We start from the raw sequence: 20962 nt of genomic DNA, 5'->3' as shown, positions 1-20962 counted from the left end.
ACAATCGGCTTGGCAGGGGCCCCCCTCACTAAATGACACGTTAAGCGTAATTACTGGTAGACATTGTAAATAAACAGGATTGGAAGTGAAAATTGTACCAAGTGCATAAGACACAATCTGACACATTGGAAGTGGCAGCCTTAATTGAGAGTTTCTTTGACTGCTCAAGATCATTTCCAACTGCATTTCTCAGAGGACAGTGATTATAACTGTGCAGACAGACGGCATAATGGTATCAGCGCTGCTGACGGAGCAGTGAATTAAATTGTATCTGCTGCGGAGTGAAAGCCTTGATGAGCGGTACAGATGCCTTAGCGGTCTTATCATTATAACACAATGGTCATGTTGTCATCAACCTTTCTGGCTCCAATTGAAAAGAAATGATTGTGTGTTGAAGCTCCCCCCCTTCCACGCCACCCCCCCTTGTCCTCTTCTATCTCTTGTTCTGAATAGAACCAATTTTCAGAGAGCTATGAAATCACGCAATAGGTCCTAAAATGCAGCTGCTTGGCATACAAACGGGTCCCCATTAAAGTGGAATCACACACAATATGTGTTTATGCCAGAAGAACAAATAGAAGCTGAACACAGGCCAAGTTTATTCACACACACAAAGCCCATGTAGCTCTTCATCAATATAATTGCCTTTTATATTGTAGTTTAAATAATAGGCTCTATTATTTCCTTAAAATCCTAATATTCCTGGCATTTTATCACTATGTTTACAAGGTAGGTTCTTCAAAAATGTGAAGGAAAGAGAAAAGAAACCTATACAATTTTTTACAACATCAAATATTACTTTGAATTTTTAGCCTTAACTACTTGACATCTTCTGCCACAATCTGGTATTTCTACTCTCATAACAAAAACATAAACACTCTGCATTTTTCACAGGAATTTGACTTTTTATTCAATAACATTCTTGCTCATGAAAGAGTAAGAAAAATCATTCTTCAGTGGTAAGGTTTCAGCCTAGCAGGAAGATTGAAAAGCGGGGAGGAAGAAACATTCACTTCTCTAAACATTTTGTAAAAAGCTATTCTGTGATTTAACTTGATAAACTTGGCTAGGCAGGTCTCATGCAGGTCTTCCCCAATTTCGATGTGGTACACTCCATCAGGTGGGGGTTTTATCTTTTCTCAAAGTGGGAACAGAAGAAATCTTTCCCTTAGCTTCTTAAGATGCAGAGATCTGAGGACCATGGTTCAAAGTCAGACTGGGAAGTAAAGTCCATGAGATTCTTATCTCCAATTAACTACTAGAAAACCCAAAGTGGTGCTGTGGCTCCAGGGGTAGGGTGGTAGTCTTGAGCTGAAAAGCTCAGGGACAAGTGCCCAGGCCCAGCATTCAAGCCCCACGACTGACAAAAAAAAAAAAAAAAAAAAGAAAGAAAGGAAAGAAGGAAGGAAGGAAGGAAGGAAGGAAGGAAGGAAGGAAGGAAGGAAGGAAGGAAGGGAGGGAAATTATCTCAATCTGTGTCTGGTAGTACATGCCCATAATCACAGTGCTCAGAAAGCTCAGGAAAAAGGATTATGAGTTCAAGGCCAACTTAGTCAACATAGCAAGACCCTATTTCTAAAAAGAAAAGAAGAAAAAGAATCAAAGAGTGAGAAAAAAAAAAAAAACAAAAACCATGATTCCACTGCTAAACTGGTAAGCAAAGGAACCTGCCTTTCAACTTTCCAACTTTAGAAGGGAATAATATATTTCAATGGCAATTTACATCTTGAAAAAATGTATAACCACATTTGCAAACCCAAAAGTCAGGTCATATGACCCAAAACAGAAATATGTACCTTTCAAAGAATTAAAAGAAAAAGAAGGAAAGAGAAACAATGGAAAGGAGATGGGAAAAAAAGAAAGGAAAAACAAAGTCTTTGGCTGTTGATGTAATAACTGACCTTTCGGTCTGAGTTTGTTCCACAATATCCTCACTCGTGGCTACTGTGCCTTTGACAGTTTAGTTTTAGAGGACAAGAAGTACCCTATTTTTTTTTAAAGATAAGCTTAAGGACTCAATGTTGAAGTGAAGCTTTTAAAACAAACTAACCTTTTAGAAATTCTGGCTGAAATATTCACAAGTAGAAATATTAAAAATAATACAATAACTGGTATTAGTTTCATAGTAATAAGAGGTATAGGTCAGTGTGGATAGGCAAGCAGATAATCAAGACACCAGGTTTGCATTGCTAACAATTACAGCTGGCTGATAGGACACATGAAGGTTCCTATATATTTCCTCCCTTTTGAATAACTTGGACACTTAGCATTTAATAAAAAAATTAAGTGCCAGGCATCAGTGGCTCACACATCAAGCTACTCGGTAGCCTGAAATCTGAGTATCATGATTCATGGTTCAAACTCTGCCCAAACAGGAAAATGTGAGACTCATACACTAAACAACAATAACAAAGCTAGAAGTAGAGCTGTGGCTATGGTGAGCCAAGTGCTAGCCTTGACCAGAAGAAACTCAGGGACAGTGTCTAGGCTCAGAATTCAAGCCCTAGGACTGACACCAAAAGAAAAAAAATTAAGATCCCTAAAAACCCTAAAAACCTACCAACCATCACTTCTCTTGTTGTAGCTGAATTAGCAGTACATCCATCCTCTGTGAATTCAAAGTCCTATACTCCTACATATAAGCCACTGAGGCAGATCACACTTCAGGCTTTTGGGTTGTTTGGCTGCACTTGTTTTTGTGTTCTATTCACTGAATATTAAAGTAGAACTTTGCTTCATGCATGTCTGGCTCTCTTGCATCTAGAACCCCACCAGAAGGTACTCATGTTTGTTTGAAGGACTGAAAACCTCATCAGGCTGCATTTGCCTGTGCACACCCTCTTATCCGAGTGCTCACTGTAGATAAGCCTGAGTCCGGCCTCATGCTGATTCTTCATGCAGGTTTCCCAGGAATCCTCACCACATCCTACAAAGTGGGGACCATCAGAACAACTTGTCTCTGGACAATACTTGAGGCCCAGAGAAGTAAATACCATTCCAAAGAACAGAATTTTAGGGCTGGGAATGTGGCTTAGTGGTAGAGTGCTTGCCTGGCATGCATGAAGCCCTGGGTTCAATTCCTGAGTACCATATAAACAGAAAAAGCCAGAAGTGATGCTGTGGCTCAAGTGGTAGAATACTAGCATTGAGCAAAAGCAGCTCACGGACAGTGCCCAGGCCCTGAGTTCTATCTCCAGGAATGAGGGAGGCAGTAAGGAAGAGAGAACAGGGCTTTAACTCAGAAAACCCAGCCAAGACCATTTCTAGATGGCTCCCTGTTTCCACAGTACTTTCATTCTAGTTGAAAGTGTCAACCCTAATAATGTTACTTTCAGAGTCCTCTCCAAACCTCACATATAACACAAATTGTCCTTCAAGGTCAGATTGCTGAGAAAGGTTTTCATGAGGCAAGAAAGCAGTCAGGTAGTGGGGTGGTCTGCTGTGCCCTGCAGAACACAAGATCTAATGCTGTGGGCTCAAATAAATGGGAGTGGACTCCAGTGACTTCTCCTTTCAGGGGAATCTGGCCTCCAGGGCATATGGCTTTGCTCTGTGGAGTGTTCTTTGTGTAGAAAGACTCAGAGGCTGGCTCAGGGGAAACTGGCAGAGGGCCAAGAGTGGCATGAAATATGGGTAATGACATATTTACTGTAGAAAAGCAGACCAAACCAGGGTGAGCAGAGCCTGATGGCTTGACAACGCTTTTCCTGAGTCTTATTAAACATGCTCTTCTCATTTTTAAAGCTAGGCCAGGTAAATAAGCACAGAGATTTTGTTGCACCAAAAGCAGCTTTCTCTCCCACAGCTATGTAAATGTGCAGATTTGTGCAGGACCAACTTCCTATCAATGGTATGAACTCAATACTGAGTGGAGATCAGGCCCTGGATGCTTCCGTAGATTAACATGGAGGCAAGAGCAACTGAAACAGATCCAGTGTTTATACTATTTGTGCAAATTCTCTCATTTTAGCCTCTGTCTACGCAGCATGATCAAACATCCCAATTTTACTAACACAGAAGCTTTCTCGCGGCTGCATGAACTCATGGGTTCTTCAGCAGTAAGACATGCCCACAGTTCTCTCCCAGATCTCCAGCTCCACAGTCCATTCAGAAGCCGTGAACCATTTATCTCAGATACAATTTGAAAGAATACCTAAAGTTTTCTTACTCCCTATTGTCTCTTGTTTGGATTTTTTTTGCTTTGAGACTGAATAAATAATAGTCATTTTCCTGCCATCTAAACTTTTAAAAGCAGGCTTACATAAAAATTAAATGAATGACATTTACAGGTCTTAATATAGTTGCTCCTAGAAGGAAATTTTTTTAACTACCCAAGGGACTTAGAAGTCAAACGGAAAAAAGAAATGATAGATGAAAAGTGTTACTCATTTTATAACATGCAGAAGACCAAATACTACTATCTACCTAGATCAAAACATCTTGTGATAAATTCAACCATGGGAAACCTGACCCATCTCCACTGCACACGATACACCAATTCACTATCAATAATTCAAGCACACGTAACAAAGCAACAGGATCTGTCTTTCAGAGGTGCTCGGTGTCAGCTCCAGTGTAAGCCTAGTCTACTACCCCTGCTTTGGGCAGGAGAAAGACTCTTGCAAATCCAAGCCATGCAGGCACATACAAAGAGCATTTCTATCCCAGTACACTGGCCTCCCAGATAGGGAATACCAACTAGATTCCTCTTAGATTTTCTTGGTTAGAGCCAGGTGTTGAAAAACACTGGCTATTTAACTATAATGTTGCATTTTTTACAGCCATTTTACCTTCCAGAAGGGTAAAATGATTCATGGTGTAGCTACCCAGTCAACATTTTATGACAGAATCAAGTAGCCTGACGACATAGCACCCCATCTGCAGAATGACAGGGAAAAGCCTTGCTTCCAAGGGAAGAACATTTGCCCTGCCATTCTCTGGCTCTCTGCCCACCCCCCATTCCCATCTGACATTCTGGATCTCTTCAGTTATGTTCTAACTTGGGGAATAAATATCAGATTTATGTCACATTTTTTAAAAAACAGTAAAAAAAATCAGAAGTCAGTTACTGTAGCTTTTGTGGACTAAAACTTGGCATAGTGAAAGGCCTACTTCAAATATATGTATTCTTAGAATGCCTAAACTCTGTGAACGTGTAATGGTTTTGCCTTTAAAAAGAAAAAAAGCCATCTTACTGAGATGTAAGTGGCCTGTAACATAAACTTGATGAGTTTGAGGATACATGTGTGAAAGTACAACCGCCACCAAAGTCACGGCCACACGTGCCACAACATACCCTCCTACTCCACATATTTTCATTACTTTCTTATGTATTCATTCATTCATTCATTTTACAGTGTTGGGGATCAAACCTAGCTCCTAATAGATGCTCAGCAAGTGCTATACCACTTGACTACATCCTCAGCCCTTATTTATTTATTTTAGAACACTTAACATAAAAATCTACTCTCAGGATACTTTTAAGTATATAATCTTGTTGTGTTAGCTACAGACCCAAAGCTGCCCAGTAGTAATCCAATATAATTCCTTTCCTCCTAATTAATCTAAGGCACTAATCAGATTACTGTAAAGCTGTAAGAATATTTCCCAAGGTATTATTTACAATAGTTAAAAAAAAAAAAAAACCAGAAATGCCAGGCATGGTGGCTCATGTCTGTAATCCTAGCTACTCAGGAGGCAGAGATCTAAGGATAACTGGTTCAAAGCCAGCCTGGGCACCAAAGATCGTGAGATTATCATGTCCAATTAACCACTAGAAAACCAGAAGTGGCACTGTGGCTCAAGTGGTAGGGCAGTAGCCTCAAGCTGAAGAACTCAGGGACAGCATCCAGGCCCAGAGTTTAAGCCCCACAACCAACCAAAAAAAAAAGGCTGAGCGCCAGTGGCTCACACCTGTAATCTTAAATCCTAGCTACACGGAAGGTTGAGATCTGAAGACTGCAGTTCAAAGCTGGCCAGGGCATGAAAGTCTATGAGACTCTTATCTCCAATTAACCACTAGAAAACTGGAAATGGCACTGTGGCTACTGTGGCTCAAGAGTGTTGATGAGCTCAGGGACAGCACCCAGGCCTAGAGCTCAAGCCCCGCAACTGAAAAAAAAAATTAAGCTACAAAATAGAATAGAAAAATATTCTTTTTTTGCAAATGAAAGATACTAAGAAATACTACCACTGACTTTTCTCAAGCAGTAAAAACAAAGCCATTTTTTTGCTTTCCTTTGACATAGCAAATTATCTTATAACAAGCTCAAGCTTTTGTAATAATAATGTTCACTGCATTTCTCTAAAACGCATAGTAATTCCAGGGAAAATAGACAGTTTTTGTTTTCTTGATTGCACGTCTACTGTAAACTAGACTTTGCCTACTCATACCATTCTGCAAGTTATGTGTCTATAATAATTCCACAGAAATGCGTACATACTTTTCTGAAATTCTTCCAGTTTTTTAACAGCTTCATCTCGTTCTTGCCTAATTTTGTCACACTGAAATGAGAGAAAAAAAGAAACATTAAACTTGTCTCAAATTTTAAATCAGGAAAGGTGAGCATCAAAAGCAAACTTATAAGCAATAGCAATTATTTTGAAAACAAAACAGGTTTTTTGAACCCTAATGCTACATAGTTTGTATATTGTTCCACTAACATGGTATAGGTATCATTTTGTATCTGACCAGTAGTTTTGGATCTTCTAATATAATGAGACACCCTACCCTCACTGCCTTGCCTCATTGTGACCGTCCTGCTGTGTGCAAGTCAGGTGCACAATGGTTTTAACCATCCAGAACACTGATGTCATCTTGGAAGCAAATGGAAAGACAAGTACATGAAGGAAAAGTATAAATACACTACTGTGCCCTCTCTCGCTCAAAAAAAGTGTTCTGTGTGCCTTTAGCATTTTCAATAGAAAAGGGTAGGAAATAAAAAGGAGAGAAGGTAAGATATTTCTAAATATAAATGGACATTTTTTTCAAAACAGGTCAGAATAGGCTGGAAATGTGGCTTAGTGGTAGAATACTTGCCAATATGCATGAAGCCCAGGCATCTATTCCTCGGTACCAAAGAAACAGAAAAGACTGGAAGCGGCACTGTGGCTCAACTGGAGAGTGCTAGCCTTGAGCAAAAGAAGCTCAGGGATAATGCCCTGACTTCAAGCCACAGGACTGACAAAAAAAAAAAAAGGGGGGGGGTCAGAATGTTCACTGAAAAGACCTTAGGTGGCAAGACCAAAAAAAGCAGGGATAGGGGTCGGGAGTTTGGCCTAGTGGTAGAGTGCTTGCCTAGCATGCACGAAGACCTGGGTTCAATTCCTCAGTACCACATGCATAGAAAAAAGCTGGAAGTGGTGCTGAGGCTCAAGTGGTAGAGCTCTAGCCTTGAGAAAGTCCAAGGACAGTGCTCAGGCCCTGAGCTCAAGCCCAGGACTGGCAAAAAAAAAAAAAAAGCAGGGATAATAATCAAAGCATCAGACTTCTTAGAGTATGTGGTAATGGTATTTCAACAAGTGCTAGAGCATTAATGATTTATATATTAACAGGCATTCATTTTTAGAATTGAACTCTTAATCTTAAGTAGGAAATAGCAATATTTTTCTTCAAAGATGCCTAAAAAGATGCTTTAAAAAGAGATTTAAAATTAAACTATTAGGATAATCCTTCTAGTAAGTCCTATTCTTTAAAAAGAACTATATAAATAAGGCACAGTTATGTTAGATTCCTAACATGTCAGACAAATATATATTTTTTGCAGTGCTAAGACTCAAACCTTGGGGCCTTCAGTATACTAGGCAAGAGTTCTACCATAATCAGTTATCTGCAGCCTTGTTGGATATTTTAAATTTAAAATTTCAATAGTCAAAATATTGTTATGGTAATTCGAAAATGCAAAGTTAAAAAAAGTAAGATTCTCTCTGGGCGCCAGTGACTCAAGCCAGTAATCTTAACTATTCTGGAGGCTGGGATCTGAGAATCATGGTTCAAAACCAAGAAAGTGAATGAGATCTCCAATAAACTACTCACAAAAAGCCCGGAGTGGCTCTGTGGTTTAAGTGGTAGAGGACTAGCCTTGAGCAAAAGTAGCTCAGGGACAGGAACCAGGGTCAGAGTTCAAGCCCCTAGACTGTCAGGAAAGCAAACAAAAAGCAGTAAGACTCATCAACTAGACTGAACTGAAAAAAAAGGTATGATGTCAAAATCTGGTAGCTTACATTCTTCAGTTGATGGTGCGAACTGGTTTACATATGCTTAGAAAATAAACTACCAAAATTCAATACTCATCTGCCATGCTCCAGCAATGCTCCTTCTAGTATATACAGAGTATCTAATAAGATGCACAAAATAGTCAATACAAAATGTTCAGCAATTATGACAATGAGTTACCAAGTACCTGTGACTCACACCTCAGGAGGCTGAGATATGGAGGACTGTCATACAAAACCAGCCAAGGCTGAACACACAAGACTGCATCTCCAATTACCAACAAAAAGATGAGCTGGATGCTTGGCTCAAGTGGTAGAATACCAGCCTAGCAAGCCAAGTATGCTTGAGCCTCTAAGTTCAAACCCCAGGACCAGGGGGAAAAAATTCTAGCATATTCATGAAATACACTACAAAGCAATGAAAACGAATTAATCAAACTTGTATGTCAATACAAATAAGCTGCAGAAAAACGTAATATTGATTAAAATAGGAGAATATATATCAAATGATACCTTAAGTACACAGACTTTTCATGTGCTTATATTATATATAGTACAGATGATGCATTATGATATATATGTGCATATAATTATATGTGGCATATGAAAAATATGAACAGCTGAAGTGGCAAAATAAATATATCAAACTTATGACATCAGTTATCCCTTAGGGGACAGGAGGGAAATAGGACCAAAGAGATCATCAATTTTATCCTCAGCATCAATAAATTTTTTAAAACTTTCTATTGTTATTATAAAGATGATGTACAGAGGGGTTATAGGTATATAAATCCGGTAAAGAGTCCTTTCTTTTTGGACAATGTCACCCCTTTCTTTGCACTCTCTCAGTTTTTCCCTCCTATCCCCACCCACAAGTTGTACAGTTCATTTCCAACATAGTGTCTAGTGACTACCACTGCTCATGAATTTTTAATATACATATATATATATATATGAAAAGAGTTGGGGCCGGGAGTTTGGCCTAGTGGTAAAGTGCTTGCCTAGCATGCACAAAGACCCAGGTTCGATTCCTCGGTACCACATACGTAGATAAAAGCTAGAAGTGCTGCTGTGGCTCAAGTGGTGGAGCTCTAGCCTTGAGAAAACCCAAGGAGAGTGCTCAGGCCCTGAATTCAAGCCCCACAACTGGCAAAAAAAAAAAAAAAAGAAGAAGAAAGAAAGAAAACAGTTAAAGCTGGGTTCTGGTAGCTCATGCTTACAAATCCTAGCTATTTAGAAGGCTCAGAACCAGAGGGTAGCAGTTTGAAAACAGCCTGACAAAATAGAAGCACAACTCACACAGTACAGCACCAGCAAAGCAAGTGTAACGAAGGCCTTACATTCAAACCCTACACCCTAGTAAAGGGGAAAAAATAAGTTAATTCCATACATTTGGGTATTTTTACATTATTTTCTGCTCTTTCCTAGGTTTAAAAAATATTAAGCATAAAGAAAAAAACTCAGATTTTCCCTTTAGTCTTTTAAGACCTATTGAAGAGTTAAAAGTCCATCTCTGTTCAGAACTCATTCTGTGGCACACCTGAGCAGGAACACAGGACTATCGGCAATACTGGATATCAAGTTCTCACTTAGACTCCATAAAATGAGTCAGGCTGGACTTAAAGATCATTTTCTATAAAGTCTGTATTTTTCATTTAGATTTCAAGGATAATCAATCCTCCGTTAAAAAAAATCTAACCTGTTTCTATTCTAGCTCCAATTTAAAAGGTAAACCACACTTTATAACTTTTGATCATTTAAAATTCCCTACACCAAAGCCCTAGATTCTCAAATCAACTTCTCCCACCTAAGAGGTTTATTCCATCCTGTCACACTGAGCCTGCTAGACTGAAGTTCCTCTTCTTTTTTAGACCTGTCTCCAGCTGTTTTGGACTTCCCCAAATTCCTGTTGATTAGACCATCCCCTGCTAACAATGTTTTGCTTTGTTTAGGTCACAGAGATAAATCTATTTCTGGACTAGACTCAAGGTCTAGGTCATGATTGCCAAAGGCTACAAACCTGGGGTGCTTTTCTACTTACAAATATATTTTGTTTCATAGTCTAGTAGTTCTGAGAGCATGAGATGATACTCTCTAAGAAGACACTGTCCTTGGAGCACTGTATCTGACCTAAAGTCACCTAGGGTCTATTTGTGTACTTCTCAGAAGTCCTCTCAAAGGAAGCAGAGGCTCTTGTCCTGTTCTCACAGCCAGAGTTTGCACTGAAACAGTCCGAACATCACCCAGAGGGATGGGTGCTCTTCCTGTTGGAACATGAAAAAGGCGCAGCTTCCGCTAACTGGTGGATAGCAATGCCTGAGCATCTTTGGCAGGCCTGTATCTGCTACTCAGAAGGGAGACTATGTCTGAGCTCTCTACTCTTAAGGACAGGTTCTGTTTAGAAAGAGGTCTCAGCATCAGTCTTCACCCAACATGCAGGTTTGTTTCTATACAGTCCAGCTCATACTAACACTCTAGTTACAAACCAACAGATTCACAGGCTGTCTCTCAACCCCAGCTGTGTTCTATCAGGGGTCTTCATGTTGTTCTGCTTTCTATTTTCTGCAACCATATTATGATGGAACTGGCAGCCACTGAATTTACCATCTGCTATGCTGAAAAGGGTATGTGTTGAGGGTGAGGGGGGATTTACACATGCTGCAAATTACTTCTTCCAAACCAAAATGGATCAAAAGCTGAAGGATTGTAACCATTTACTGAGCAAGAATTTTAATGTCCATTAATTCATCCTTTCAGGTGAATCCACCACATTTTGCCATTTCCCTCTCATTCTACGTTCTATCAACAGAGATAAGTTAGGGAGGCAGTGGGCCTGTTTGGAAAGGCATTTCTTCTTGAGGCCACACAGAAGCCCTTTCCTCCCGCCCCCAGCCCACCCTTTCCTATCCATGTGCATGCAGCTGCACCATCTGTAAGAAAAAAAAAGGGGGGGGGAATGAAAAAAGAAAAAACAAAAAACAAAAAAACCCTACTTCTTTTTGTCCTCAGACTTGCTCATGAAGACTCTGCAAAAGCAACAGATGTTCTTGGGCCCACGTCACTTAATTATGATGCCCAATGATTTTCTGCAACTCAAGGCAAGGGTAGAACCCAGGGGCCTGTGTGCTGGCTGATGTAAACAAGCCGGGTGATGTGAATGGTTACTCGGCAGACTCTCTTTTGCAGCTTTATGAAGTGATGAATTGACTGGAGGAGGCTGGCCTCACAGGTTTGGAAAGCCCTTCATATCAGAAGTCTTGGCTGTCTCCCAGATCTCTCCCTTGAGCTTTATCTAGGCTTATACCTGGCATACCCAGATGTTCCAGCACTGGCTGACTGGTTCATAGAGGAAAGCCTGGCATATTCAAATAAACAGCTTAATTTTCCCCCCTCACTTACCACCCATTACAGTAAACAGTGTCTCCTTATCAGAAACCACGAAATTGGAAACTCTTATTTAGAATCCATTCTTAAGATAATCTCCCTCCAGAGCAGGCCTGTTAAAGAGGATCACACACTGCTAATGACTATCGTGTTTGGACAACCAATGGAGAGACCAAGATAGCTCTCCATTTTACTGTATGTATAGTTTATGCAAGAGAAAGCTCAACATTCTGTTTCTAACTCCACGAATATAAATGTTCATTTCCATCTTCCTGATACACAAATGCTATGAGGGTGCCTGTCTATAGGAAGGATCGTTTGTGGCCCAAGAATGACTGCCATGCATACACCACCTACATAAACTACCAGAAACAGTGACAATCTATCCACAGGCAAGTATATACCTTACAGTTTATACTGAAGTAGACTTCTAATGTCCTGTTATCCCTGAATGTGACCATTTCCTTCCATACAGTACCCATACCTGCCAGGCACTGTCCAAACAGAGGAAAATGTGGTAGGAACATCAGAGATACTCTGTGTGCACAAAACTTACAATCTAACAAGAAAGGTCAACAATGAAACAAGCAACTTATAAAGCCACTGCATATAATGACAGAAATACAACCCTATTACAGAAACATCTAGCAGAGGAAGTAATGTTAAGCCTGGAAGGATTTTTAACCCCACATCATTTTTCTCCAAGTTCGTATATTTTTTTCCTTTTCCAGTTAAAATAGTCAACAATTTGAACATGCGTTGCATCTGAATTTTACCTGTTTCAGAAGACTTGGTGGTGCAGAGAGAGGACTAACACATCATTTTAAAATAATCCACAGTTCTATTGTTCCTTGTATGTTAAGTCTGTGCTTTCTGGATTCCTACATTCTTATCTTTATCTTTGAAGGGTCTAACACATTAAATCATTCCAGCTTGCATGGAATTCCTTTCATTCTTTTTTCTCTTCTGGTCTTGTTTCTTCCAATTCAGAGTTGCTTCCCTCCAATTTTCAGTTCATAAAGAAGTAGTAGCTGTCCCCACCCCCACCCCAAGCTGTCTTGTAGCGGTCTCCAAATTCTAGGTATTGTGTGTTAGCTGGAAACACATGTCATCAGAACTAGGATCCTGGTTCTTTGTTTCTGGATAGATTGCTGTTAATAAGAGACTCATTTTCACTTTCAAACTGCTAAGTAATTACTTTTTCTCTGGCACAACCACTTGCCACTCTGTCTCAAAGAAACTGCATGTATGTGGATGTATTATGCATGAACAGTTAGCATAATGGAAGCATATCTTGCTCTTTAAAGTGGCTTCTTTATTGGGTCTTTAAAAAAAAGAAGAAGAAGAAGAAGAAGATACTTTGGGACCTTCACCTGTGACTATTACACATGAGAAAGAAAATTAACAATAGACAACTGAGCCAAGATGCAAACAGTATCGCATATCTTGCTTCTTGAAACCTAAGTCTTGGGAAGCGGCTGTCTCTTTTCTCTTTTCATTCATTGTTGCTGGCAGGCTGGCAGAATGCCTGATGTACTGTTAGAGTGGCTGACCCAAAGGACTTCTAATCAGCCTCTTAAACATTTATGCGTTTCAAAACTCCACCTACAAACAGAACACTAAACATAAATACTATTTAATGGCACACATTCTTCTATTATATGGATTTCTACAAACACATATCCACCCTGAGAAATGTGAAGATAGTCCATTCAAAGCTCAATGAAGCCCTTCCCCATATTATCCCACATTGGAAAAAACCCAAATGATTATGACAAAGATCCTAATCGAGTCATCAGAGAACGTCCTTCGGCAGTAGAAACTTGACTAACACTGGACTATGGGACTACAGGACAGTTACATGAACAAAGCATTTCATTCCAAGTGATGGATTCCAAACTGCTCAGTTGTCTATTTTCCCACACCCTAAACTACAGACTTAGTCATTTGATCCTTGTGATAGGCTCTCTGACTTTCTCACTTTCTACAATGTCACTTAGAGAATGGGGAAAAAAAAAGAATTGCAACGAGTAGCATCCTTCCATAATCCTCAGATTCTGGTATTAAAACTGTCTCTCTCTCTCTCTCTCTCTCTCTCCCCTCTCTCTCTCTCTCTTTCTCTCTCTCTCACACACACACACAGGAGCTGAGCTCTCTGATGGTTCACACCTGTAATCCTAACTAGTCAGGAAGCTGAGATCTGAAAATCACGTAGTTCAAAGCCCAGGTAGGAATAGCTACAGCTACTGAGCTACAGCTCTAATTAAACATCAAAAAGCCAGAATGGAGCAGCAGCTCAGTAGCTCAAGTGGTAGAGTCCTAACCTTGATCAAAAAAGCTCAGGGACAGTGTCTAGGCCCTGATTTCAATCTTCAGAACAGGCAAAAGAAAGAGGGGGGGGGGAAGAAAGAAGGAAAGGAGGGAGGGAGGAAGGGAAGGGAGGGAGAAAGGAAAATCAAGTTTTGAAAATTTAATAAAACCTATACCAGCTACTTAGATCCTCCTATTTAGTGTGTGTGTGTGTGTGTGTGTGTGTGTTTGCGTGTGCATGTGCATGTGCCAGTACTAGGGCTAGAACTCGAAGCTTTGTACATTTTGTACTAAAGAGCAGTATTTATCACTTGAGTCACAACTCTACTTCTGTGGGTTTTTTCCCTGGATAATTAGAGATAAGTCTCTTGAACTTTCCTGCCCCCGCTGGCTTTGAACCAAGATCCTCAGATTTCAGTCTCTGGAGTAGCTAGGATTATAAGCATGAACCACTGGCACCCAGCTATTATTATTATTGTTATTATTATTTTACATTAGTTACAAAAGGGAGTGACTTTTTCTTTTTTCTTTCTTTTTGGTGGGTCAAGGAGCTTGAACTCTGGACCTGCGCGTTGTCCCCTAGCTCTTCAGCTAAAGGCTACCACCCTACCCTTGAGCCACAGCCCCACTGCCCATTTTCTAGTGATTAACTGGAGATAAGATTGCTTTGAGGTGCCTGGGCTGGTTTTGAACCTTGATCCTCAGATCTCAGCCTCCTGAGTAACTAGGGTTACAGGCGTGAGCCACCATGCCAGGCTTAGGGAGTGACTTTTTTAAATAACACATTTAGTAAATGTGACAAGTACATAGGAATACACAGATGATTTGTTATCCCCCCAAAAAGCAATTAATTTTGCTTGTGTGACAGCACTGAAGGTTAATAAGAGTTTGTCATGTGGAAAAGAGGAGGGGCCCTGTTATTTTTCTCTCCTCCCAATTCACTGTCAGGCTCCAGGCACTCACTTATATAAGAATTGTATAATTTATCATGGCTATTTGTCCACTGATCTGCATTCCTCATTCACATGATTTTGAGTACAGAATTTTAATGTATTTTTCTTTATACGTGGGACTCTGAAGGTATTCAACAAAAAGGTTTCCTTCAGCAGAGCTTTTCTTAAAATTCAAAGTCTGGGGCCAGGAGTTTGACCTAGTGATAGAGTGCTTGCCTAGCATGCGCGAAGACTGGGATTTAACTACTTGGTTCCACATACATAAAAAAAAAAAGCCGGAACTTTTGTCATGGCTCAAATGGTAGAGCACTAGCTTTGAGAAAGCCCAAGGATAGAGCTTAAGTTCTGAGTTCAAGCCCCAGGGCTGGAAAAAAAAATTCAGAGTCTGATTCCATCTTCAAAGGCACTGATTTTAAAAAAGAGCCAATATTCCACTATCCACAAAGAGAGAATTCAAAAGGAAAACATCACTGAAAACAAAGCAATGGCCCACCCCTAAGTCTCCGACTTTTATCACTGGGGTATGCTGTGTCAAGAATCTTCCTGTGTGTGCATGTGCATGTATACATGTGTGTGTACACATACATATAATCTAAGTATGGCGTGCGGGGCAGCCACTATTCTTACTCCTTCAGCCTCTCACAGTTAGCTTCCTGAGGCCTGAGATTACAGGTGCATGCCATCATGCCGGCCACAAGACCAAAGTTTAAATCTACGCTGTCACTAGCTAGAAAATCTCAGGAAATCATGAGGCCCACTGTCCCCTCTGTGAAGTAGACCTGGCTGGAGCATGCCACAGGAGATAAGAGAACATGACTGTCCTAAAGAAGCCTCAGGTTGTTTTGTTTTCGTATTTTTTTTTCCCAGTGGTAGTACCGAGGATAGAACCCAGAGCTTCATATTTGCTAGGAAGCCCTTACCACTCTGGAGCCAAACCTCCAAGCCCTTTCGTGTGTTTTAAGATAGGATCTCCAGCTAAGTCTGCCTGGGGCAGGGCCTTGAATTCCTGATCTTTCTATATCTGCCTCCCACTTAGCTGAGATCACATGCGTGCACCACCACACCCAGCTCCAAAGTTGCTTCTTCATAAACACAGCCTCTTAAGCAACTAACTTTTCCTGGAGCCACTTGCCTCCCCAAGAGGAGAGTGTAATAGGGTAGGAGAAGATCTTACCCAAAGGAACTGCACCTACCACCTTTTCCCACTGATAACAGACTTGGTAAGACTTGGTGAAGTCAGAAATACTTTGTCCTTAGCTTTTTTTTTTTTTTTTGACTCTCCTAATCATGCCAAATTTCCCCACATCAAATCAAGGATGATTTAGCTAAACTCGGGCTAGGGCCATGAAGGAAGATGGCCATGTGTTCTTGCTGATGTGGGCTGGACAAAGCTTACCCAGCCCGGCACAAGAAAGTGCTTTCCCAGAGAAAATGGTGTCCTCCATTTACCACCTCCGGAACTAAAGCTGCTTTTACTCATTCTGTGTTGGATAAAAGGCTTTTATTATATGCTTCCCTCCTTTGTAATATGGCCCCCCTTTTGGAGAAAAATCTGCAGTAATAAGCAAGCTAGTCTTTTCACAGAAGGTAAACAGAGTGGAGTGAACTTAAAACCCCTCTACTTTTTGTTTTACCCAACCACATAGCATTCCATATTGCTTTCAGTTCTTTTCTTCCCATTTCTGTTAACAGTTATTTTTAAAGAATCAGGACAGAAGCGGGTCAATAATGCCTACAGATGTCACACAAGTATTAGACAAGACTCTGCAGAGAGAGAGAAGCATGCAAACTGTTGATGGGCTCAGATCATTTATAATTCTCCTTTTACTAAAATGCATTTTACCTATAATGCTATGTGTGTAACAAGACAGTTCCTTCAAAACCTCACTGTAGAAAGCTGCTCTCAGTTAAACAACTATGAACCCTACCAACAGGTGGTGTTTACAGAGCACTGATATGAGGGAGGTTTTGATTTGGGGGTTGTACTTCTATTTTTTGTTTGTTTGTTTGCCAGTCCTCGGCCTTGAGCTCAGGGCCTGAGCACTGTCCTTGGGCTTTCTCAAGGCTAGGGCTCTACTACTTGACACACAGTACCACTTCTGGCTTTTTCTATGTATATGGTACTGGGGAATCGAACCCAGGACTTCGTGCATGCTAGGCAAACACTCTACTATTAGGCCAAACTCTCTGCCCTGTTTTGTTTGTTTGTAGTGCTGATCCTAGGGCTTGTATTCAAGGTATGGGTGCTGTCCCTGAGCGTTTTGTTCAAGGCTAGTGATCTACCACTTAGACTCACAGCTCCATTTCTAGCTTTTTGGTGGTTAATTGGGAGACAAGAGTCTCACAGACTTTCCTATCCAGGTTGGCTTTAAACTGTGATCTGCATAATCTCAGCCTCCTCAGTGAGTAGATTACAGGCAGTGTGAGCCACTGGCTCCCCATTGTTTTTTTTTCTTCTTTCCTTCCTTTCCTTTCTTGCTTGCTTGCTTGCTTGCCAGTCATGGGGCTTGAACTCTGGGCCTAGGCGCTGTTCTAGTGTCACTTCCAATTTTCTGGTGGTTAATTGGAGATAAGAGTCTCATGGACTTTCGTGCCCAGGCTGGTTTTGAACCACAATCCTCAGATCTCAGCCTACTGAGTAGCTAGGATTAGAGGCGTGAGCCACTAGTCCCTGGCTGATTTTCATTTTTTAAGGATACCGCTAGGCCTACAAATAATGGTTAAAAGAGGGGGAAAAAAAGAGAAAAGATTTCATCTTCTCTTCCTTGCTACTGTTTTTCATTGATATTGCTTTTATACCAGTAATGGGACCTGAACTCAGGGCCTACGAGCTGTCATTGAGTGTTTTCACTCAAGGCTAGTGCTCTACCACTTGAGCAACAGGCCCACTTTCAGTTTTTCTAGTGGTCAACTGGAATCTCAAGGAGTCTCCTATCCAGGCTGGTTTCAGATGGTGATTCTCAGATCTCAGCCTCATAAGTAGCTAGAATTATAGACACTGGCCTGTTACTAGTGTTTGCCTCTATGTCAAATATTTCCCCTGCATTAACTTCTCCTTGCTTTGCTCTTCTCCCTCTTGAGCTAGGAGCAGCTAAGCAAGTGTTTCAGCAGCACAACAACTCAGCCCCTCCCTTCTGGAGCTCAATAAGGGTTATCTAACATCTTGGGAAAGAGGAACAAGCTATTGGATATGAGCATCATCCACTAAATTTGCTTCAAAAAGAGGAGGCTTGCTGTGTGCTAGTGGCTCATGCCTATAATCCTAGCTACTCAGAAGGCTGAGATGTGAAGATCACAGTTCAAAGCCAGCCGTAGCAGGAAAGTACACTGTATATTAATATCCTCAGGGCAACTGTGATTGATTAGGGAAGAGGGAAGGGAAGTGGTGGTACAATTATTTAAAGATCATTTTTTAAAAACTTAGATATCTTATCACATTATTTTATGCATCCTTTCTTATCTTACATATGCACCAGCATGGGAATTTTTATCACTCTCAGCTACCAACTCCTCAATTGTCTGAAGAAGAGAAGACAGGAAATAAGACTTCAGAGATCACCAAAGATTAATTTACAAAAGAGCAAAAGAGCTTTAAAACTAGGTAACAAAATAATGATCTAAAAAGATCCATTATAATCTGCTTTGAACCAAAGTACTTTTTAAAATTTATTTTATTTTAATGTATAGAGGGGTTACCCAAAGTATTCCTTACTAATATCATTAGTCATATTGTGGCTATTTAGAGAATAAACTAATACAGCTGAAAAATTAAATATAATTTTCAACAATCCAATGAAAAAATTCAGTACATCACAAATTTTACAAATACTGCTTTATTTTTATTTTTTGCCAGTCCTGGGCTTATGCTCAGGGCCTGAGCACTGTCCTTGGACTTTCTCAAGGCTAAAGCTCTACCACTTGAGCCTTAGTACCACTTCCCGCTTTTTCTAAGTATGTGGTACCGAGAAATCAAACCCGGGTCTTCGTGCATGCTAGGCAAGCACTCTACCACTAGGCCAAACTCCCGGCCCCATACTGCTTTATTTTTAAAGACAGTTTCCCTATGCTGCTATATAGCCAACGCTGTCCTCAAACTCATGATTTTCTTGCCTTAACCTCCCAAATGCTGAGACTGCAAGTGTGCACAACCATATCCAACTTTCACGGCCAATTTTTACAACTGTTCTTCCTCTGACAATTTTTAAATGAGGTTTCATAATTTACAGTAATGACAGTCACTTTAATAACCACATGGAACCTTTGATTATTTTTTTTTTTTTTGCCAGTCCTGGGGACTGAACTCAGGGTCTGAGCACTGTCCTTGGGCTTTTTCTTCTTCAGGGCTAGTGCTCTACCATGAGCCACACCACCACTTCTGGCTTTTCTATGTACGTGGTATCAAGGAATCGAACCAGGATCTTGGTGCATGCTAGGCAAGCACTCTAACCACTAGGCAAAACTCCCGGCCCCTTTTGATTAATTTTATACCAGAGACAGGCTTGAAAATATTTGGTCTATCAAAACTGCAATTTTAAAAATAAATTGTATTTCTATCTAAAAACGAAAATGGGCAGTACTCCATCCTCTCTTCCTTTTTTCATTTTCTATTCAATCCCAATTCTTTTCTGACTTACTGCTTTTCCTCTTCCCTAAATGTACAGAAAATGTATATAAATTATCAAACATTCAAAAATTTTAAGAAAACATTTTCAGAGACTAAAAGAATATAGTTTATAAAATTAAGTACAATTGAACTATGCAACAGTAAAATAGCAATAACAACAACAAAAACAAGACAGCCAAGCCCCTGAAAATACTGAGCAGGCGTCTTCCACTTCATAGGGAGTATTTTTCAACTTCGGGTATGCTAATCACACGGGTAGGATGCAAATGTACAAAAAGTTTATGGAGCTCCCTGGCTAACCATCAATGGCTAATTCCAGTGGTCTCTCAAAGATGCAACACACACAAATAGGTTCCAAAAGCAATATCTCAGACCTTCCATTCCATCTCCAGGTGAAAATTCCATCCCAAATCTGACACAGGAAAAGCAGCATTCTGGGAGCCTTGGACTGAATTGCCTGCTACCTCATTGTACATTTAACTATGTGGTTTATTTCCCAGAGCTGCATCTACTGTGGCATGCCTGCTATTTTCTTAGCATCTGGAGTGGAGAGTTGGTATGAACTTGAACCATACATACAAGAGAAAAGAAGAAAGAAAAAGAATCTCTCTCATTCACATTTAACTGAAATCCATAGCTGAACAATATACTGTATTGCCATTAAGAAAAGAGAAAAAACAAAGAGTGAAGAACAAACCTTCTCCTTTGTTTTCTGATTCTCTGCTCTGAGGTCTTCATATTCACCTATTGCTACAAGAAAAAAGAAAAGCAGTATTACAACTCCTTCACACATTTACTGTGAGAAAATCTAGGGGCCCACTCCCACTTACCCATCAACTACATTTTACTAAGTTGAGATAGGATGGAAAAGAAGTCAGGGAATTTTTTTTTAATGTGTGTGTGTTTACTAACTCTAAATAGTTGTACAAAGGGGTTTCAGTTCAACATGTCTACTTAGGAGTAGCACATATCTTGATCAGTGTCATCCCTTCCACCTTTCTCCCCCTCCCCTGTACCCCAGCTCCATCCCCTCAAGTTGCTGGGTTCCATTTTCACATATGCACATTATTATTTTTAAATTTTTTTTTCCAGTCCTGGGCTTGAGATCAGGGCCTGAGCACTGTCCTCAGACTTTCTCAAGGCTAGAGCTCTACCACTTGACACACAGCACCATTTCCAGCTTTTTTCTAAGTATGAGGCTACTGAGGAATCCAACCCAGGTCTTCGTGTATGCTAGGAAAGCACCCTACCAATAGGCCAAACTCCTAGCCCCTTAATTATTTTAAAGAACAGTTTATAGCAGACGGGAATCTATCAAACTAAATTTCAGTTCTCCCTAGATTACGTGAAGACCGCAGAGCCAGAAGTGACCCGCAACAAGTCAAGGCTCCCTGCCAGGGTTCCCTTGGTCCCAGGTTGGAGGACGGTCCCTAAGGCTTATCAACACTATTGTTCTCTGCTGTTGTGAACAGAGATT

At 40.5% G+C, this 20962-nt stretch overlaps 1 protein-coding gene across 1 annotated transcript in view; it reads right to left on the bottom strand.

Moving 5' to 3' along the window:
- Shtn1 (shootin 1) overlaps positions 1-20962 on the bottom strand; it is a 102144-nt gene that overhangs the window by 66530 nt on the left and 14652 nt on the right. Inside the window, exons 2-3 of the mRNA XM_090345780.1 lie at positions 20183-20235; positions 6444-6504 (exon numbers count right to left, since the gene is read on the bottom strand). Coding sequence (XP_090201906.1) covers positions 6444-6504; positions 20183-20235 — 114 coding nt within the window. The remainder of the gene's footprint in view (positions 1-6443; positions 6505-20182; positions 20236-20962) is intronic.

This window comes from Megascapheus bottae, chromosome 15 (assembly GCF_031878675.1).
Source record: "Megascapheus bottae isolate mThoBot1 chromosome 15, mThoBot2.hap1, whole genome shotgun sequence".
NCBI lineage: Eukaryota > Metazoa > Chordata > Mammalia > Rodentia > Geomyidae > Megascapheus > Megascapheus bottae.
Note: the sequence above shows the minus strand (reverse complement) of the source record. Positions and strands in the feature narration are given on the sequence as shown.